The sequence below is a fragment of the Poromitra crassiceps genome (assembly GCF_964638095.1).
Source record: "Poromitra crassiceps genome assembly, chromosome: 13".
Lineage (NCBI taxonomy): Eukaryota > Metazoa > Chordata > Actinopteri > Beryciformes > Melamphaidae > Poromitra > Poromitra crassiceps.
Genome location: NC_139644.1, coordinates 20,406,792 through 20,428,181, shown reverse-complemented (window position 1 = coordinate 20,428,181; position 21,390 = coordinate 20,406,792). Strand labels below are relative to the sequence as shown.

The window sequence follows — 21,390 nt, the reverse complement described above, 5'->3', positions numbered from 1 at the left end:
TTCATTTCAAGCATCAAGGCAATAAAATCTATACAAATTTGAAAGATATTAGAATGATATGCACTGTCGCTTACCGATTTGAATGCTATATTAGACTGCACTTATTGCCAAGAAACGTAGAGCTGAAAGTTGCTGTGTGTGTGTGTGTTGCAGTCTCTGGACAACCTTGGCACAGTGGAGGATGTACGCTCCAAACGCCACTCCACCTCGGAGCTGGGCAACATCACCTACAGCGACGTGCTACGAGAAGGATGGCTGCACTACAAACAGATCCTCACAGAGAAGGGCAAGGTGGGCAGACAGACCTGGAAAACAACGGCATATAATACAGTATTCAATCAAATGATGTTTTCCTCTTTCATTCCATCTCCACATTCTATCACTTTTCTCCCTGCTTGTCGATACAGAAGGTGGGCAGCGGCATGCGTCCGTGGAAACGGGTGTATTCGGTGCTTCGGTCCCATTCGCTGTTCCTCTACAAGGACAAGAGGGAGGCGGTCCTTCGCGGGGCCACTATTGGAGGCGGGGCCGATGACGACCAGCCAATCAGCATCCGGGGCTGCCTGGTGGACATAGCGTACAGCGAGACCAAGCGAAAGCACGCCTTGCGACTGACCACCCAGGACTTCTGCGAGTACCTGCTGCAGGCGGACGACAGGGAAGACATGCTGGACTGGGTCAAGGTCATCAGGGAGAACAGCAAGACGGACAACGAGGTCAGGGGGCAAAACCTTTCACCACTAACTCTTTCTTCCACACTCTGAATTCTGGCTTTATTTAAAGACCCCCTAAAGTCATCTTTTAACTTGGATAATAATCATTTGTGTCTGATGGTTTTCCCCACAAAGAAAAGTTAAATTATCTTATTAAATCCTTTAAATGACTTCCCCATCTTCTGCCTCATTAAAAATGCCAAAGCAACCAATCAGGGTTATCTATAACATAACTAGCCAATCACAGCATACAAACAAGGGCTTTAACTGCTGAATACTGGACAGGGATTGGCTCCACTATTTGTGTCATGAATCATGCTGGTTGAAAATGGCCTTTTCAGTGAGCTCAGAGAAACGTTCCACTTTCAGCAGACGATTGTGGAAACAGTCTTCTAGTGTCAAACTCTGAGTCTGCACAGTGAAGCTCAAACATCCAACTGAAGGAACAAGAAGAAAACATATTTTTTACTTTAGGGGGTCAAGCCTGACAACAGGACAAGCCTGGATGGGTTAAAAGCGGAGACAATATTTCACTGGCCACCGTTTCAGCATGTGTGTGTGTTGGGTTGTCTTGTGATAATAAATCGGGGTTTGTCTGTCCGACTTTGACTTGACTTTAAGAAAAGCTCACAGTGTTGAAATGCAGATGTTTGTGTTTGTTACAGGAGTTTAGCTTTTCCAGACAGGCCCTGATCAGTAAGAGACTGAATGATTACAGAAAACAGAGGTGAGACACATGACAGTCAATTGGACTTAAATATAATTGTCATTGCCACTGTTCTGTTCCCGTTATCCTGGCTGATAGTTTGTATAATCCAGCTTGTCTCTCTGTCTCCCCCTGCAGTCCAACAGGCAGCAAGCCGGACTCCTCTCCCAAAGTGTCCCGGATGAAGCCTCCCTTCCTGCTGGCCAAGATGGAGAACGCTGCCGGGGCGCCGCGCTCCCCCAAGCCTGAGGGCAAAGGTCAGTGTCAGGGACAGAAAAATACAATTACACTGCCAATGAGTTAATCTGCATGTGGAGCGGTGTTAGGCTTGTGACTTAAAGACAGCGATGTATTACTCACTAGTCATTAGACAGAAGTAATATTTGAAAGGTAATATTGTTATTTTACTTATTACCTCCTGGGAACAGTAATTTGTTACACTAGTCAGTGTATTAATTGTATGTTACACCCCCAAAATTGGCGATTGCAAACATTGTGATGACTAAATTACCTCTCCTGTGAATGATCAAGGAAACCAAACAGCACTGATGTCCACTGTCAGCTTTTTGATATCAAAGTAATGGGAAATCTTCCAGGCTGAGGAATAGATTTGCCATTTCTGGACAACGACTACTAACCACAATTAACATAGGGGTGGCATAGTTTTATAATTCAACTTGATATTCAGAGGAAGCAATAACACAAGCAATGACTTAATTCTTGATTGGTAACTGTATTGCTGAAATTGAAATTTGTTACACTATCTACTCACTAGCAGGCAAAGTAATAATAATACTGTAATGCGTCTCTACCCAACACTGAAGTGGCATGTCTGTCCTGACTTTATCGGTCGGTCTTTCCCCAGATGAGAGCAGCCCCCCTAAGTCTCCATGGGGAATCAACATCATGAAGAAGTCTAAGAAGGCCGGGCCTAAGGCTTTCGGAGTTAGGCTGGAGGATTGTCAACCAGGTGTTAATAACAAGGTTAGTCACAACATCCTCCACCTCTCTGCCTTAATAATCTGGCACCCAGAGTCTAGTCCAATTGTAGATCCAGACGACATTTTGGCTAATAATAATAATAATAATACCGTAATAATAATAATAATAATAATAATAATAATAATAATAATAATAATAATAATAATAATAATAATAATAATAATAAATAGCTGCATAATATGAGATGTTGTTGGACTGTAAACAATGAGGGAAGGGGCGGGATGTCCACTCTACAGCAGAAACCCCAACATATCGTCCGTATGTCCCAGGGTCTTATTATGGCACGTACAGACTACAAGATCCTCATCAGTCATCAGTCTCTGTTCCTTTCACACTATACAGCTGTCTATCAGGAGTCTTTGAGTCGTTTTGGTTTTCACACTTTATGACTGGGCTGCCACAGGGGATCACACATTACAAGAATTCCACCAGGAGGAACCCCGACAAGTCTGTCTGGTCTCCAAACCACGTTTTGTCACTAAAACACACATGAGAAATGCGCTGATTTGCGGGGAAGAACAAGCAAGAACGAGGTCTGCTCACTTAGCTGGCGTTATTTCCAAACACACACCGTCTCACAACATCAATACTTTCTCTGTCTTTGCTCCTCAGACCACTTGCCCGGTCTAAAAAACACCAATACAGTCTTATCACAATTATGACAGATTCACGGAGGGCTGGAGGGTGCGGCTTGTCCAGCCAGCACAGAGAGCATTCAACAGGTACCAGCTGTGCCAGGCTGCTTCATACAGTCACATTGTTTGGAGAAAAGAAGCTGTCCTCCTGTTAAATCCTTATGTCGAGCAGCACAGCAAAACTAAAAACTGTAGTTATAAATAGGACAGAGGAAACTCTCCAGTGGAAATATTTTTTAGACAGATTCATGGATGCATGATTCAGGGAGCTGCTACAGATAACAGCCTGTGTCTGCCTCCTACACCGTGTCTTGCACTTCTCATTGGCTGCAGCTGGTTGAATGGATTCTCCGACACGACCAGATATCAAGCAGGCTAGATATCCGTCTGACCTCTGTGACTCATCGGTGAGTACTTTAGGGAGCTTCCTGCTCGCGTCTGTGGACAGTTCACACTTAGCGCCGATTTGTGAGCGCCGAGCCAACATGATTTGCCTTGGATTGGGATGGGGGGTTTGTCACCGAGCTCCAAAAACAGCTCGCCGAGGGCTCAGAGCACCTAGTGTGAACTTGGCATTAGTCGTCGGACTGATAGACTCTGGATTTCCAGAAATAGACATTCTGCACACAGTAAACACTGTATTTGTGATTACATTCTGTCTTTCCTCCATCCCAGTTCATCCCATTGATCGTGGAGATCTGCTGCGGTCTGGTGGAGGAGATGGGTCTGGAGTACACTGGCATCTACAGGGTGCCGGGCAACAACGCCATGGTGTCCGCCCTGCAGGACCAGCTCAACAAGGGCATCGACATCATCCCAACAGAGGAGGTGAGGAGGACAAGCAGGGCCTCAAACACAAGGACAAGAAAACACTTAAGATGATATGAAACTTTAATGATCAGGTCAGATTTCCCCACTTGACAGAGAATAAGTCAAGTTCAAGTTTATTTAAGATGCAAAGTCAGTTGTCTCAATACACTTTACAAAAACGATAACATATTATTAACAAAAAGAGGCTGAAAGTTGGGAGTTCCCCACTACCACCCAGTAGGACTCTACCCTGACATGGCCAGATTGGAAACTATTTGGAAAAGGGCAGGCACTCTAAACAAATATTTAGCATATGATTTGTCTATCACGGGCTAAGTTCAACCACTTAGGACCGCCTCCTCATTCCTCTGACGCTGATTGGTCCGCACCACTATAACCACTCAAATATGAATGATGCAATTTAGACAATTGCAATTAAAATATGAACAAGTGATTTCCAAAAAATGTAATTGATCTGCTGTAGCCTGCTGAACACAAACCTTCCTCCTCGTCTGCACGACCTAAAGTGGCTGGTCGGCTCGCTTGTGCTAATCAATCAATCAATCAATCAACCGCATGCTGCAGAGATGGCTTTGCCTCGCTCCGACTGACGGCTTCATGACATTTCAATTTTGTTCTGAAGGCTAAATCCGCATTAAATCGACAAGAGACTGAACAGAGGATTTCCCTCCTCTCCTCTCGCGCTCCTCCTGCGCCAGGAGCGCAGCTGCTACTCACAGATAGACGTGCTCCAAGCCAAGGTACAGAATAAGCGAGTCGCATGGGGAGAAATGTTCCCCAACTTCACTCTGTTTAATGTGTAGAATGTTATGCCAGGAAAACTCATGTCTAATACAGTAATAGGATATTCGAATGAATGTCAGCGCTGGTAATTCCAATCCGTCCCAATGACGGGCAGCCTTCAGAATTTCCCATCCTTGTTAAAAATGTTCGCTAAAAGACGGAAAATATTTGGTTAAAGGCTCATTTATACTCCATTTTCATATCAAAATAATTGCATCTGTTTCAAACGGTGTAATCGTCACTGCCCACATACTTTCATGCGTCTTTCACGTTGGTATCATGTTAAGCAATACCTCCACCAGTGGGCAATAGCGAGTCAAATGTGTGTGTGTGGTTCTGCTGCGTTTCATGCACGAAATGAACGCAGAGTACGGACAGAAGGCTCTGTCCGTCTCCGTCTTTAATCTAGAGTATAATTGGGCCTTAAAGCGTCTGGCATACTCTTCGCGCGCGCACTGGAGGCGGGGCTCCACGGAGGGCGCGCGCACTCTGCGCGGGCCAAAACAGAACATAGTCAGTGCGCAGCTCGCTCCTCCCACCCCCCTCCTCCTGTGGAAGCTCCAGGGGAAAATGGCGGCGATTAGTGCCAGGCAGTCTGAATGAAATTGAATGTAACGTTCCCAATTCTATGTATTAAATTCTAAAAAAACGACCCTCAACATTTGGGAAGGCTAAGCCACACAATGTGGGTCACACAACTGTTCAAGCAACTAAACATATTATCAATCTTCGATATAAACGTATATCAGACTACTGTTTTTATGTACAAATGTATGCACCAAGAATTATTTTTACCTACTGTTTTTTATAATTTCTTTGTACTGAACTCTAATGTCCACTCATATCCAACCAGACAATCACATAACATTCACCTTCCATTTTCCCGCACAAATTTAGGTCAATTTAACATTAGATATAGAGGTCCATCCTTATGGAATTCCACCCCCCCTTCAATCAGAACCTGTCAATCATTGCCTATTCTTAAATCTAGAATGAAAAAAACCCTGTTAAATCAATAACATCTCTTATCTGCATACATGTTTTTATCTCTTCTTCTTTACTTTCTTTTCTTTCTTTTTGTTCGTTAAATTTTAATTTTATTTCATACTTACTGATTTTATTTCTACTTCTGTTATACAAGTAGAGGCCTCGTATAGGCCCTTGCGGGTCTCCTGCCTCCACTTTGCACATTTATTGTCGTGTTGATAACTATCAGTATTTTTTGTTTTGTATGTTTGAATATGTGCTAAATAAACAATAACAAAACAATAACAAACACAACTAGTTCGTTATAATACTAGTTCGCGCTGATAGAAAAATCTCCATGGACGCGCCGCGCTCAGGCCTCGCCCCCCGACACGCCTCGTGTGATGACGTCAAAATCGCCGCGCGCCCTATGCGCTTGGCTGGGCACGAAGACTATGCCAAAGGCTTAAGGCGACCACTGCTCCAGGACCACATTTTGTCATGATGACACACAGACTCACAAGGTGAAAACAATGGCAGCCACACGCTGTCATGGCTGGTAATAAAAAACAGGGAAAGCTGACAGGTTTCATTCCACTTGACTCATCAAGACTTTATTAGTGGGAGGATGGAATATGAAGGAGTGCCATAATGGCGACACTCTCATCAGTGTGTTTAGATGCAGCTGGTTGGTGTTCCTGTCACTGACTCTTCTCTCTGTCTTTCCCTGTCAACACAGAAGTGGCAGGATCTCAATGTCGTCAGCAGTTTACTCAAATCATTCTTCCGGAAACTTCCAGAGCCCCTTTTTACCGATGGTGAGTCCAGAGTTGTTCAGACAAGGCAGCATCGCAGATATGGATTTTTCTTATTTTTTTTTTATCAACACCTCATTATCTTATGTTAATATTTCTCATGTCCTTTACAGACAAGTACAACGACTTCATCGATGCCAACAGGATGGAAAGCGCATCAGATAGGCTGAAGACCATGAATAAACTGGTATGTGGAGCACCTTGTGTTCATACATGTAAATTAATTTGAAAAGGATACTTTCAAGTTTCAGTACAAGAAAAACTAGAATCCGCACACTGTAGCTCCCATTTGCTTGATTTATTCAACCCGTGACGTTTCGAGCTCTCGCACTTCTTCTGTTTGTATTGGGTCCAGCAGCTGCTTTGAAGACCGGTTGTTGGGATGTGCGTGTCTCCTTCACTGTTTTAAAAGGATCATTTCCCCACTGGGCTTCTGTTGGTGTGCGTACGTGTGACAGAAGTGTGGCAGGTTTGACAGGTTTTTTCAGTATTGACATTCCTCTCCTCTCTCTTAGCTCCGAGACCTCCCAGAATATTACTACCACACTCTGAAGTTCCTGATTGGCCACCTGAAGACTGTAGCTGACCACTCAGATAAGAACAAGGTCTGTGTAGGAGGACGTTTTTTTTTTGTTTGTTTTTCCAGTGACAATGATATTCTAGTTATTTATTATTGTCTTTATATTTTATCGTGTGTGTGTGTGTATGTCTATAGATGGAACCTCGTAACCTGGCGCTGGTGTTCGGGCCCACACTAGTGCGGACATCTGAGGACAACATGACAGACATGGTCACACACATGCCTGACCGCTACAAGATAGTTGAGACGCTCATCCAACATGTGAGAAGCACACCACACACACACACACACACACACACACACACACCTACAGTAATAATAATAATCAGCATTATTAGTCTTGTTGAATACTCGATTCAGATTGGTCAATCACTGCATTTTGCGGTGTTATTTTTCTGTAGAACAGCTCACTGCTAGGTATATCAGACCGTTGCTATCATATCCCCATCCACAGAAAGAAAGTCCGGGATATCTAACAATGTCTGCTCATTTGCGGCACCCTGTGTTAAAAAAAGTCAGCTAGCAGCCTGTTAAAATGGCGAGGTACGGCCTCCAAACACCTCTCTCTTCGTTAGAAACATGTCAGATGGATCCAGGTAATGTTGTTGTTTCTACCAGGCTGGTGTGTTAGCACCATGGCCAAGATAACGCTAGTTAATAGCAAGTGTAACATTAGAAAACGTAGAGAGGAATGGGGACAAAAACATCAACATCAATATTCCACAAAAAGTCCCATTCACCTTGACTCACTTCATTATCAATGGAAATGTTCAGTTTAATCTGAATTATAATGATAAGTAGGCTAAGAGTAATAGAGTTACATTGTTATGGACGCAGTGCCAAAATTATTAGATTATTTTTCTAAAGGAAGCAATAAAGTCATTTTAAATAGACAAAATAATTTGTAGATGAATACTTTGTGTCAAATTATTGATTTCTATAGTAAGTAGCCATGTAATAATCAGGCTGATTCAGGCCACTCTGCTACGCGTCCAGGTCACCTTGTACATTACCGCTGTACATTATTCCTTACATAATGTTGTTTATGTGCATCCTTTTCCTGTTGGTATGTCTCTTACAAACTGCCTCTCTTTTCTATAGCATGACTGGTTTTTCAATGAAGAGCTAGACAATGATGAAAAGGTATGTTTCCAATATTATTGTGTGAACATGTAGATGATAATAAAGGATGATTTAGATGATTTATTTAAACATTGAAAACCTTAAATAAATGGCGTTTGTCCCTCCAGACGCCGGTGGACAAGGAGGACGTGCAGCCTGCCCCCAACATTGACCACCTGCTGTCCAACATCGGGAGGACGATGCTTGGGGAAGCCTCAGGTGAGCCCACCACTTAGTGCCCTCAGCCAGTCGCTGTGCTAGCTTTGACCAAGCCGACCAATAGGATTCAGAGGAGCTGTAATTGGCACCCCAAAGCTAATGCTGTGTTCCTCTCAGACTTGGAAGTCAGAGATTCCTAGCTGGTGGGTTACAACCTCTGTGTTTTCCAGTGGTCCCACTCAGAAAAACCAGGGAAGAAACAGCAGATGCCTGTGTGACATTTAATTTGCCCACCATAAAATCCTGTTCTTCATACAACAGCTGATGAATCAATGATATTATTTGGCAATGTTAACCAGCTGGCTAACATAGAAAGTGCAACTTCACATTTCAAATTTGCATGTATTTCTAGTGTATTTTGAATATTAGAAATTTGTTAAAAGTAATTATGTGTGGCATTTGCAGTGTATGTTCCCATGGTGGCGTTGACGTCAGATAATGGCATCTCGGAAAACTCACGGTTGAGAAATCTTGCCCGAGTTGCCTACTTAGATTTCCAACTCGAACGGCCGTTTAGTTGCATTTTTCCTAGTGGGATGTGAGAATTTCAGACTTTCCGATACAAGCGGAACGCAGCATGAGAAAACAGGCATGACAGGATAATGTAGATTCGTAAGCACTTTGCTGTGTTTCTTCTGATCCTGCCTTTTAGCATCATACCTGTAGTGTGTGCCTCTTACTTCTCTTCTTTCTGCTGACCTTTGACCTTTTCCTTCCTTGTTGCTCATCTTTCACTTTCTCTGTGCATTTCTGCATTTCCTTCTCTTAGCTGAGCCTGTGGAGCAGCCACTGCGGTAGGATGGGAATTCCCCTGGCAATATGTGTGTGTGTGCGTGTGTGTGCATCATGTTGTGAAAGTGAATTAAAGAAAGCGTGCATGTGCGAGAGATGGGTGGTGGTGTGTGGTGGTGTTGCGTACGTCTCCCCGCTGTCTCCATCAATCCCCCACCTCAGAAGTCTCCCTCTCAGTGTCAGACCGACTGCAGCTTACCAGAGGTGTCTGTGAGAACCACGTCGCTCCAATGTCACCCCCGGTCTGACTAATGAATTAACAGATGACTGGCTCTGTCCCACCTCCCCGGTGTGCTCTTAAAGCTGCTGTATCTGACACTGTAGTGCAGGGCTATTCAACTAAATTGTTCAGGGGGCCACATGGTCAGAAACCTAAGGGGCCGGGGGCCGGACAGTTCCTCGAGCTATTAATCCCATTATATGTACACTTGACACAAGGTGCTACCACATTTTCATTATCATTATTTCACTACATTGCAAAAGTAGCTTAATTTTTATTTAAAAGTGCTTAATTTCTGTGCAACAAAAGCTGTATTAAAGCCCCAAAAGTAAACATATATTTGAAACAAATCTAAGTATTCTACAACACATGTCAGACATCTCTTATCTAGCTACACACCACAGCATTGTAAACATGTATAGTGCATCAGGAAAGGAAAAAACTGTAAACATTCTTTCTCGTTTAGAACCTAGCACAGTATTAAAAACTGAGTATCTCATGAAAAACTATTAATATTGCATCTTTTGTGTTTAGCTACTGTACGTCACAGCATTGTAACATTGTAGTGCAGCAAGAAAGGAAAACTACTGTAAAAATGTTAACCATATTTCTTGTTTAGAACCTAGCTAGCTACATTATACATCTCCTGAAAAAATATTTATAATGCATATTTCTTGATTAGCTACATCAGAGCGCCATCTCCTGAAAAAACATTAATATTGCACCTTTCTTGTGGCTACATCACAGCAGCTCCTGAAAAACATTTATAGTGCATCTGACTTGTTTAGCTCACTTTAGCTACATCACATCTGAAAAAGAACCATTCGGGTGTAATAAGTAAATTAAGTTTAATTGTGTGTGTGTGTGTGTGTGTGTGTGTGTGTGTGTGTGTGTGTGTGTGTGTGTGTGTGTGTGTGTGTATATATATATATATATACTGTATATACTGTATATATATATATATATATATACCGTATATATATACACACTGTATATATATATATATATATACTGTATATATACATACATACACACACACACACACACACACACAATTATATATTATATATATATATTATTATTATTATTTTTTTTTTAGAAGTAATCCTCCAGTTGAATAGCCCTGCCGTAGTGGAAACTGTGTTCTGTCACTAAGAGAGAGGAGAAAGTCCCTCTCCAGTCTTGTTGTCTAGCACTCATCCTCTATGGCCCGTTCACTCAGTGTATCCCTCAGGCTGCTACCCCCTCCTTCCCCACCTCCCCCTGGGTTTCCCAAGGTGTTCGGTCGTGTGTGAATGTGACAAAGAAAGAGAGAGAGCGAGAGTGTGTGTGTGTGTGTGTGCGTGCGGAGCGTTTGAGACCCTCGACTCAACTCAATCACTTCCGCCTCCCGCAAGCGCTTCCTTCACCGATCAATGTCGTCAGTGTGTTCGGTGATGTCATCGGCGTGTGCCGTGGTTTCCTAATGCTGTTTTTTTTTACCCCCTCCAACACTCCCTCTCCACCCCCTAAACACTCCAATCACTCGCCATTCACTTTGGGTTGACAATCATTGCTTTTCCGTGATGGGTCATTTTTGCAGCTACGTCAACGTCAGACGGCACCGAGTTAAGAAGAGTTCCCTATAATTTACTAGAGCAATCTGTTTTTTGTTTTTTTAAGAGAACATTTTAAAAAGACCTTGAAAAAGTGATGACCACACCAGTTGTCTCTGTGCCCTCTGTCGTTCACTGGCCCTGCCTGGCCTTTAGTTAACTGCAGTGGATCTGACCCTCTGATCTCTCTCTATTCTCTCTCCCCCCAGACTCAACCAACAGTGACTCAGCTAAGTCAAAGGTAAGCTCTCTTTACCTGGTAATAGCTTAGTCTACTTCTGATACTCTACTCATTATTGTTAGAAACTTGAAGATAGGAAATTAACTGCTGTTAATTTTGTCTATTGTTTTTATTAAGTCTGTCTTAGTCCTGTGTCAAATGTCCTTGTTAGTTCTTATCATATTTAGACAACCTCATCCTGTTTTAATCGACTTTAAGTTTTAGTCGACTAAAAGTCTGAGTATTTTAGTCTCATTTTAGTCCAAGAAAACCATAAGTATTGTTTCTTTAGAATTTACAAACTCATTGGAAAGATCTATTAATCTGTTATTATGGAATGGTATTAAAGTTTAAACGTGCAATACAGACACAGATTTAACTGTTTAACTTCTTCTCCTCTGATTGGATCTCTTCCCAATTCGTCCCTCCCTAACATTTTAGTCTAGTTTTTATTTGTTGACGAAGTAGTAGTTTTTGTCATCACAACTTTGTTTTTATTTAGTTAACACTAAACGATACTGAACAAAAACGCAGCACTTTTGTTTGTTTTTTGTTGAAATAAAAGAGCTAAGACTCTTTCGATGGACACAAAAGCTATTTCTCTCAAATTGTATTCACACATTAGTTTAAATCCATGTTAATGAGCACTAAGCCATCCACCTGACAGGTGTGGCATATCAAGATGGGGATTAAAGCGCATGATTATTATTGCACAGGCGTGCCCTGGGATGCTCACACAGGTGTGCCCTGGGCTGCTCACAGGTGTGCCCTGGGCTGCTCACAGGTGTGCCCTGGGCTGCTCACAATAAAAGGTCACTGCACTTTTATCACCAGATACTGACTGGTCTTCATACTCCATAATTCAGTTAGCCTAGGTAAACCCAGCCCCCACGTGACCTGCTCTCTCAGTTCCCAGTCTGAGAGCAGGTCACGTGGGGGATGGGTTTACCCAGGCTATAATTCAGTGCCCAATGTCTTTCTTTAAGATACAACTGCACATTTTAGAGTGGCCTTTTATTGTGAGCAGCCCAAGGCACACCTGTGCAATAATCCTGCTGTTTAATCAGTGGATTATCTTGGCAAAGGAGAAGTGCTCACTAACACAGATTTAAAAATAAGCCTTTTGTGTGCAAAGAAACAAGTCTTAATCTTTTATTTTGACTCATGAAAAAACAAAAGTGTTGTGTTTATATTTTTGTTCAGTATAATAAGCAGTGTTGGGCAGTAACGAGTTACTAGTAATGCATTACAGTAATAATCTTACTTTCCCCAGTAACAAGTCGGGTAACGAATTACTAATACTAAGTAATGATATACTAAAGTAATGAGTAATACAATTAATTTGTTGAGTAACAAGCCCAACACTGATAATAAGACATAATACAAGATATTAGTGGTTATTAAACATGTAATCCTTCATATCACGAGTAGAAAGTGTAACGTAAGATGGCGGAACAGTAACAGTACTTGGCAGTTGTGTGAGTTTTCATTTTGCGGCTGTTCCTTTCTCAGGGGTCGTGGGGGTCAAAGCGAGACCTCTCAGCCAAGGACTTTCTGACTCTGTCCATCATGTCCGCCGTTACCGGCCGCAAACGCAGGAAGCGCCACAACGGCCGGCGCCTGGGCAGCAGCACCGACGACGACTCCGAGCACGAGCCAAACAAAGCCGACCATCTAGGGGCAGAAGAGGGAGTGGAGGCGGAGTCCCCGGTAGCAGACGCTGCTCCTCGGGCAGAGGGAGAGGAGGATGACGATGAAGAGGAAGAGGAGGAGGAAGATGAGGAAGTTGTAGAAGCAGGCGTAAAAGAGGAGGTCACAGAGGAGGTGGTGGTTGTTCCCAGTCGGCCGTGCCATAAAGAAGAGGAGGAGGGAGGGCAGGCAGCCATACTGCTCCACGAGGAGGAGGAGGAGGTGCGGGCGGGGGTGAAGGGGCCGCCGTGGCGAGCGCCCGAGGACGCGCGATCCATTGTCTCGGGCTACTCCACCCTCTCCACGCTGGGCCGGAGCCTGGTGTCGGAGGGGAGGGGTGACGAGGCGGACGACGAACACAGCGAGCTGGTGAGCGAAACGGACAATGAGAGTGGCTTCGCCTCACGCTCCCTCACCCAGGAGAGACCCGACAAACACCCGCCCACGCCCACAAACACACAGCCGCCAGCTGCTCCCCGTAGCTTCCTCTACACAAACTACAAACCCCACGTTATCTCGCCCACAGCCCTTCTCGCCCCGCCCACGCCGCTCACACACACACAGGACCCCGGGGAGAGGAGCGAAGGAGGGGGGCGCTCCACCACGCCCTCGTCCTCCTCCTTCTCCTCCTCCTCCACCACTCACAAGCTGCACTCACGGCCCTCCTTCAACTCCCACAAGCTGATCCAGTGCGACACGCTGGCCAGGAAGAAGCTGAAGGGGGAGAAGGCCAAGGCTCGCTCCCTGGACCTGTTGGAGCTGTCGGGGGCATTGGCGCCGGGCGACGGGGCAGAAGGCGTCCCCGGAGCGAGAAGGGACCCCTCCAGGACCAACCCCTCCTCGGGCAGCAGCCAGGAGAGTCTGCGGCCGGGCCGGCTCCGACCGGCCCTGCCGCCCAGCGAGGCGGCCTCCTTCAGCCCGGCAGGGCAGGGAGCGGGCCGCGGCTCTCTGGCCGAGCAGGTCCGAGCCCGGCTGCTGGGCTCAGCCGACGATCTGCGCAGCGTGGGGCTGCGGAAGCCCCTGTCCCCCGAAACGCGGAGGAAGAGGCGGGCCTGGCGCAGACACACAGTGGTGGCCTCCCCCACCGAGGCGTCCGACAAGAGAGCCCCTCTGACCGTCAGCGAGTTCCCCTTGTCCCCCGCCACCCCCAACCAGGCCAAACCTCCAGGGCCTCATGACCCCCAGGAACTCGACCCGGGACCGGCTGCACGTCGAGCGCCCGCCTCTAGATTCCACCAGTACCTGTAAACCTGGCCAGCGTACCCCCCCCCCCCCCCCCCTTCCTGTGCAGTGTAGCGGGGGAGTGTGCAACACAGTGGACCAAATGACAGGTCTTGACAGCAGCCCCCCTCCACCCCCCTTCTGCCCCACCCTGTTCATTTCGATAAGCCTCATTTGCATGGCAAGGGGCGTTCCAGTGTTGCCAAAGCTTTTCCCCCCTCCCCCCCTTTGTGTGTGCTTTTCTAGAGTTGATACCCTAATGAGACACAGACAGACCTCATCACAGTCTATGTTACAGCCAAGACTTCTCATTTTAGTCATAACCCAACATTACAAGACCCCGGTCCTGCCTGTCTTCTCTTCCTTCCTGACAGAGGAAATTAATTTAGGGGTTTGTGTCCCCTCAAGTGACCACAGAAGGATGCTGACCAATCACAGCCTTCAACTGGTTCTTTAGAGAATGGTGCTTCTCATCAATGTGGATGTTAACAGTTATTTTTACACACACACACACACACACACACACACACACACACAGATTACAAAAGGTAATTGGTCAGGTTGGAGCCATTTCAAGACGGATCTCAGTTTTCAGGCCAGAGCTGATTTTGCATAACAGTCTTCCTAATCTGTTACTCCTCAGACCATAAACACTGTAATGTCAGCATTTATGCTTATAACAATAGAGAATACACACACCCACACACAAAATACAGTTGTCTGTCTGTACTTGTTAATAATGTTTATCTGCGCGTCTGTGTGTTTGAGCATCAATGTCCGTGGTAATGTCTGAGCGTGCAGGTGTTTGTGTTGAACTATTTTGTAACATTTGTACAAAGCCTTGTTAAGTTAACCTTGTAAATATAAATATTATGTTATATTTGTTTTTACTTTTTCGGTTCTTTTTTTATGGTTTACAAAAGTGCGTACAAGTGCACAGTCATTTTTTTTTCAAGATGTTACTTGAAATGTTTCCCTTAATATATTCTTTTTTTGTTTTATATTCAATATATATATTATATATATTTTGTATGAAAATAATAAGTACTTTTATTGTGATTTCACCTCGGGTGTACCTGTTCAAAGCAGACAAGATAAAAGCTAAACCTGATGAAGCCTGTTCCTTATTTCCTCATAGATTGCCTTTCTCTGTGATTCTCAGCACTATGCAGAAATCCTCTACTTCATGAAATGTAGTCTCGCTCAACACTTATCAATAAGACCTTTATCTATACAGCGGTGATTACTTTCAACAATATTGCAGCAATGTGTACAAAAACCATCTAGTAATTACATGTAGCAAGATAAGAAAATAAATGTACCTCAGTAATGATACATTAGGTTAGGCAAGGAAGGCAGCAGCTCAGTGCCATACTGTGTGACAGTTAGACTCACCTATATCATTTGTCCCATTAGGAATTTCTCATTTGAGATTAGTGAGCAGATATTCTCACATTTACACCAGAAAACTGAACTGGAGAGAAAGCATGTCCTTTGATGTGTGAGGGACAGAGAAAATGCTAAACTGGCAGTGTTTAAATATTAATACATTGTGTAGTTTCATCTTGACAAGATAAACATTCTAAATTAGCCCTAAGCTTGCTTCCTGTTGCAGTGTTTGCTAGTGCAATGGACCGAAAATAAACAAGAGTCCAAACTGTTCCCCTAGTGCTACATTTGCAGTTCTGTCAGTTATGATCATGTTTCATCTAAGTGTTAATCTCTCTGCACATTTATGATCTAGGAGTTACATGACCGAGTTTTCCACAAGGCCAGGCTGGAGTAAATCCTCCTTGACTGGGAGTAGGGTACATTAAGAGGAGGTGATCACAAACGCCCAGTCACATGAATCGTGTGTTTTCATCTCTCATCTTGACCATGGAACTTGCAACTGAAGGTGCGAGCATCTATCTTTCACAGTCACGAGACTCCCTTGTTTTCGTCCTCCTCGCCCACTGAGTGGGTCTGACCAAATAAACCATTGAGAGAAAAAACACAAAAAACTATTTAAGTTATAGTCTTGTCTTACCTCAAGATTTGTTCTACAAGTGCCTGATTTCTGGAATGTGTTTTTGTTCTGCAGTGCCATGGTCAGTTCTTATCTTTCCATTTCCCTTTGTTGTTTCTGGGTCTCCGGGCCTGTAGCCTCTAACCTGTCCCGGAGAGCCTCCCTCCTCTCCTGCGGTTGATGTTATTTCTTAGGCGCTGACCCAAAGATGTGTATATTAATACAAGCGGTCTATCTGAGAGGCTGTTAAAAGCACAGTCAAGCCAAGGACATGTCTATGCACTCTCTTTGCCTTTAACACAGGCATTAACGGCTAATTACTGACGCTGCTAAGAGGGAAAAGGCATGGTATTCTCTCAGCTGCTTTTGTTCAGAAACTGAGGTCATCGTTCTTGCCGAGTGATCCACAGTATGAATATGGTACACCTAACAAGCCCTGCTCCTAACACAGCATTAGGTAGACAACATCAGACTATCCTGTGATGAACCGTGCAAATCCAAACCGTTACTCTGCATGAGAGTCAAACTGCCCATGCCTTCATCAACAGGAAAAATAAAAAAATAAACTCAACACTTGGTGTGTGTTGTCTGAAATGTGATTTACCTAATGTTTTGTTGTTGTATTTGAATATCTTTTTTGTACATACTGTCTGAATATGTAACATATTGTATTGTGTACATTTGGAATTGCTTTGAGTAAAACTATCTAATATGAAAACGACTGGACTAAAGGTTGTCCACCTGAAACCATTTCCCTCTTGGCTGTGTGCTTTAAAGCAAGGTTATATGATGTAAATAAACAGAACTATGTTTAAAAAGGTTGTTTTATATGTGTGTATAATTTGAGGATCATTCGCAATTTAAGACATGCAACCCAATTTCTCATCTGTGACGATTCATTTCAAAGGTAGAATAGGCATGTGTATTTCTAAAGGCTTCAGGAGAGAGTTTGATATGAGGTAGGGCCCTGACAATAGCAGATGAGGCATGTTTGGTAGTGCAGCCAACTTAAAATGGAAGACGGATAATGCCCTCTAGAGGCTGCAGATGTATAATGCCTCTCCAGGCCTTCTAGCACAGATTGCCTCTGCTGCTGCACATCAAGATAACTTGATGGCAAATATTGGGGCCAACTGATTTCTTGCATAGTGAAATATTCATGCATTCTGTAATAACTTACCAAATACTATTGAGAACAACCGTTTGTAATTGTAAGTGATTATGGAGCCATTTTGGCATGACTGGCCTTTCTCTTATGAGCAAAATGTTTAGAGAGAGGGAACCAATTTCAATTTGCATTTCATCTTACATAATAGCCTTGGCGGCTTCATAGGTTTTATTTAAGAGTGGGTTAACCTTCATGAGGAACATCATCTCTACCACACGGCCCATCCCCCTCTTCCACTCCACTGTATTCAGTGGGTCAGTATTCAGAGCTCACTCCGGCGTCTGGCTCTTTACAACAAAAGCTTTGTGGGTAATTTGTACTTCCAAAATCTCTGCAAGTTTAGTGAAGCGTTTCATACAATAGGCGACATTAACACACAGCAGTTTTATCAGAATCAAAATTTTATTTGCCCTCCTGTTGACACACAACTGTTAAAATGATCACTCGGGAATTTATATCTGCAAAAACAAAAAGTGCAAGCTTGCCCAATTAGCTGTAAATTCAATTTTTGGGAAATAAGCAACATACAATGTTTTGTTGTTTCAAAATGGGACAATATATTTCAATGCATACTTACGAAGTCGACCAAGAAAACAAAAACAAAATATTCTCATATCGTCAAATACATTCTCTTTATAAAAAGAATATTATTTTTCTTTTTGAAATATTTACATTCCTTCTTGGAAAAAGTTTTGAACAGGACAGTCCAAATAGAAAAAGAAACACCGAGTATTGCATTGCAATGCAAGGACTGAACCGTCCAGGTGACAAACCGATTAACCAACAGAAAACTGATGACAATTAAAAAATATAACGTTTTTTAAGTCCCGTGTTTTTTTTTTACCTATTTGAAAGGGTGTTTTCCCAAAATTGTGTTTAGTCCCTCAGTTGGTGGCGACCTGGCCACTGTCCGTGCCCTGTGGCTGGCTCTGCAGTTGGGCCCTCAGTCTCTCAAGCTCAGTCTCCAGCTCCTTGACCCGGAGCCCGGGGCTCCCCGCGGGGCCGGGCAGCCCCCCCGGGCCCGGCTCGATGGCGCGCCTCAGCCGGTTGTTCTCCTCCTCCAGCCGGGACATGCACTTCTCCAGCTCCAGGTACTCCTGCACGAGCTCCTGCTTGCTCATGTTCTGCAGACTCTCGACGTGGTACTTCTCGTAGGTCTCGGAGAAGTCCCTCTGGAGAAACTCTCCCCCTGCGTTCCCGGGCCTCCCGATGCCGTCGCTGCCTCCGCCGCTGCCGTCCTCATCCTCCTCCTCTTCGTTGTCGTAGAAGTACTGGAAGTCGTCCTCGCTGCCCGTGTCCTCCGTGCGGCCATGCACGGGTCCGGCCCCGGTCTCGGTGTTCAGATCAGGCTCCTCCCGGTCGTGCTCATCCATCAGGAACTGGGTGGTGTTGTAGGGGGCCACTGGGAGCCCTTTGGCGAACATCTCCTCTCTCACTCGGGAAGCCCTGGCGGTCTCTCTCTCATCCATGGCTTTCTTCTCCTCCCAGGAGAGTTTGAAATAAGGCTTCCAGCGGCGCTTCTTCTTGGACGGCCGACGCCGGTGCTTCTTCTTGCCCTGACGCGCATCCGTGGTGCTTGGGTCGGAGTCGACGTGCATGCAGCTCTCCCCTTGCACCTCGCGTAAAGTCTCTTCCAGCGGTCCATCCCCGCTGTTGCCGTGTGCAGCGAGGTTGCCCTCCCCCGATGCATCCACACCGGGCTCCTGGCGATGCTGGGCTGCGATCGGGCACTTGGGGAGCGAGTTTCCGGCTGCTAAGGCAGGACACACCTCCCTCTGTCCGCCTCGCATTTGCCATAACTTGTCTGTGTTGATATCCCTTCCACCGTGTTCCGCTTGCTGCTGCTGCTTGTCTCTCTGTCGCCCCCTATCGCCGTTCTCCGGTCCAGCATGATCGTTGGCTGGGAGATGCTCCAACACGGCTCCCCTCCCACCTGATGGGGTGTCTGAAGTTTTCAGGTGATGGGTCTGATCGGTGCTCGGTTCTGTCATCCTGTTTGTGCTGATGGGCTGCCTCCGCTTACCACATCTCAGCCGATGCTCTTGCTGAAATCCAGCCTTAAAGTTATTTAAAACACGTTCAACTTGATTTTGAAAAAAATATAGTTTCAATTTGATGTTGAGCCGATATTCTCTTTTTTTTAGGGAAGTTGAGTTTGACGTGTAAAAGCCCACTGTCGCGATTTTAAAAGTGAAGTTCAGAATAGTAAACACTTGTTACTCCTCAAAGGATTCGTCAGAGCTACTGCTGCTAACTACCGTTAACTGTTTCGTTGCTGTCGGAGCTATCGTTCGCCCAGAGATAACGTTCAGTCGCCACAACAGTGTCCAGTGTGCTGCTCAAGAAGAAGGAGCTCGTGTTTATATAGCAGCCCCGCCTCTTGTAGCGCGCATGCCGCTGCTACAGCCCCAGCTGGGATGTGGGGCGTGTAGTTTTATTTCATGCTAGTACTAGTGCAAGCCTCCACTCTAAACTACATAGACCACAAATCGAAGATAAGGGACAGACATATCGACCAATCATATGTTGGGACTACAGCCCATCCCTCTCTCTGGTCATTGGACAACAGAGTAACTTTGCTGTTGCCAAGCTTAGAGTATTTTCTTATTGGTTAGTCCAATAGTCTATCAAAAGTACGTAAACCACATGAGGAAAGCAGTCCGGAGCATTTTAAGGACGCTACCATATACAAATGAAGGTGAGAAATCATGAGAGTTGCTGAATACAAATTCATTCAAACTGTTTAAAATGCCATTATGCTTCAACTGGAAGCAAATTACATATTTTCCACATCATAATGCAGTTTTTATTTGTAATTTATGGCATAACAGCCCAAATACCACACTCGTAATAATCAAAACCCTCCTGTGTTTTCAACAAAATGAAACAGACCTCTCACTGAAACTAGTCCGTTTTTGACTGTTCATATAAGAAAACAAGCAAATACAGTTGATTTTTGTAGGCAATTATTGCACATCCAATACCTGTATACTGTGTGTTGTTTTGGTAATCAACAGGCCATTAAATGTTTCACCACGAGTAGTTTGTGACTTGTGCGGAGTGATATGTTGTGGGCAGGGGGTTGAGCGAACTCTGGACGCAGCGTAAACAAACGACATTTATTGTCAAGCTGCCTTTACGAGCACAGCTACCAGCCCCTCGTGTAAAAAGGGTGGGTCAGGCGATCTCACACTCTCAATACTATAATTTTAACATGAGTGGACGGTGTGGTATAGCTCAGCTTCGAGCATTAACGTTAATGTGCAACCCAGTTTCTGATAAATGTGCAGTGTTTAGCACGGATGTGTCGTCTACTGCTAAGGATAAGCTAGCTAGCTAACGTTAGCCAAACGTTGGTTAGCAAATGAGCATACGGTGACGCTAGCCCCCAGAACAAACAAAATATCAATCCATAAAAAGGAAAGAAATTGTAAAAACGCACCATGACCGAAATAAATATGTTTGAGAACGTCTTTCATCCACCTAAAAACCAGTTGTTGTGGACCACGTTAGCCATATTGTACATAAGGCTAGGCTAGCTAACGCTAGCTAGCTCACATTATAACAAATACTAAAACAAAGAAATTGGCTATGAATGCGTATAAGCTGGTCATTTTCTAACATCGCACTAGGATTTACTCGAACTGCGTTAACGTTATATTCTAACGTGGAAGGGAACAAACAAACACGCCAATCAGCGAGACGACTACAGACACGACAGCTAGCTATCTGCTAACTGGGCCGCAGTGTTTATGTAGGCTCAGTCTAATTCATGGGATGTGATGTTTTGACTGGATAGTTAAGACCACAAATGTAGAAATTACGATGCCACACTATGTCGGCACACTATAGGAAACAACGTACGAATATTGATCCAACTGACTGAGAAATAGCAACAGTTTGCATTGCAATCGTGACATGTAACGGTCGATGAGTTGTTTTAGTTCTGGGAAATAGACTGTCCCTGATCTGAAAGCAGTAGCCTGCTGTAGCTGCCCATTTCCTTTGGTTTGATGACGGTTGGAAAAGCTATAGTTTAGCTTTGAACGGAAAACTAACAACCACCATGTCATAACTCTTGCATCAAATGTTGATATTTTTTTCA

The 21,390-nt window shown here is 44.4% G+C and overlaps 2 protein-coding genes across 7 annotated transcripts in view; one reads left to right on the top strand and one right to left on the bottom strand.

Annotated features, from left to right (window-relative positions):
• arhgap23a (Rho GTPase activating protein 23a) overlaps positions 1-16,915 on the top strand; it is a 45,046-nt gene extending 28,131 nt beyond the window's left edge. For 4 of the 6 annotated variants that reach the window (XM_083649794.1, XM_083649792.1, XM_083649795.1 and 1 more), the window contains 14 exons: positions 154-291; positions 408-716; positions 1,379-1,440; positions 1,558-1,676; positions 2,285-2,403; positions 3,732-3,884; positions 6,376-6,454; positions 6,565-6,638; positions 6,967-7,056; positions 7,167-7,292; positions 8,133-8,174; positions 8,282-8,372; positions 11,189-11,220; positions 12,712-16,915. In XM_083649794.1, coding sequence (XP_083505920.1) covers positions 154-291; positions 408-716; positions 1,379-1,440; positions 1,558-1,676; positions 2,285-2,403; positions 3,732-3,884; positions 6,376-6,454; positions 6,565-6,638; positions 6,967-7,056; positions 7,167-7,292; positions 8,133-8,174; positions 8,282-8,372; positions 11,189-11,220; positions 12,712-14,136 — 2,859 coding nt within the window. In that variant the 3' untranslated portion in view covers positions 14,137-16,915. Of the gene's footprint in view, positions 1-153; positions 292-407; positions 717-1,378; positions 1,441-1,557; positions 1,677-2,284; positions 2,404-3,731; positions 3,885-6,375; positions 6,455-6,564; positions 6,639-6,966; positions 7,057-7,166; positions 7,293-8,132; positions 8,175-8,281; positions 8,373-9,141; positions 9,167-11,188; positions 11,221-12,711 lie in introns of all 6 variants that reach the window. The other 2 variants (XM_083649797.1, XM_083649793.1) reach the window with 2 other exon arrangements.
• A 1,141-nt stretch (positions 16,916-18,056) lies between these two features.
• On the bottom strand, positions 18,057-19,608 carry hexim1 (HEXIM P-TEFb complex subunit 1). Its single transcript, XM_083648986.1, has one exon. It carries the CDS (start codon positions 19,274-19,276, stop codon positions 18,170-18,172), a length of 1,107 nt encoding a protein of 368 aa, XP_083505112.1. The 5' UTR covers positions 19,277-19,608; the 3' UTR covers positions 18,057-18,169.
• Between the last annotated feature and the right edge of the window lie 1,782 nt (positions 19,609-21,390).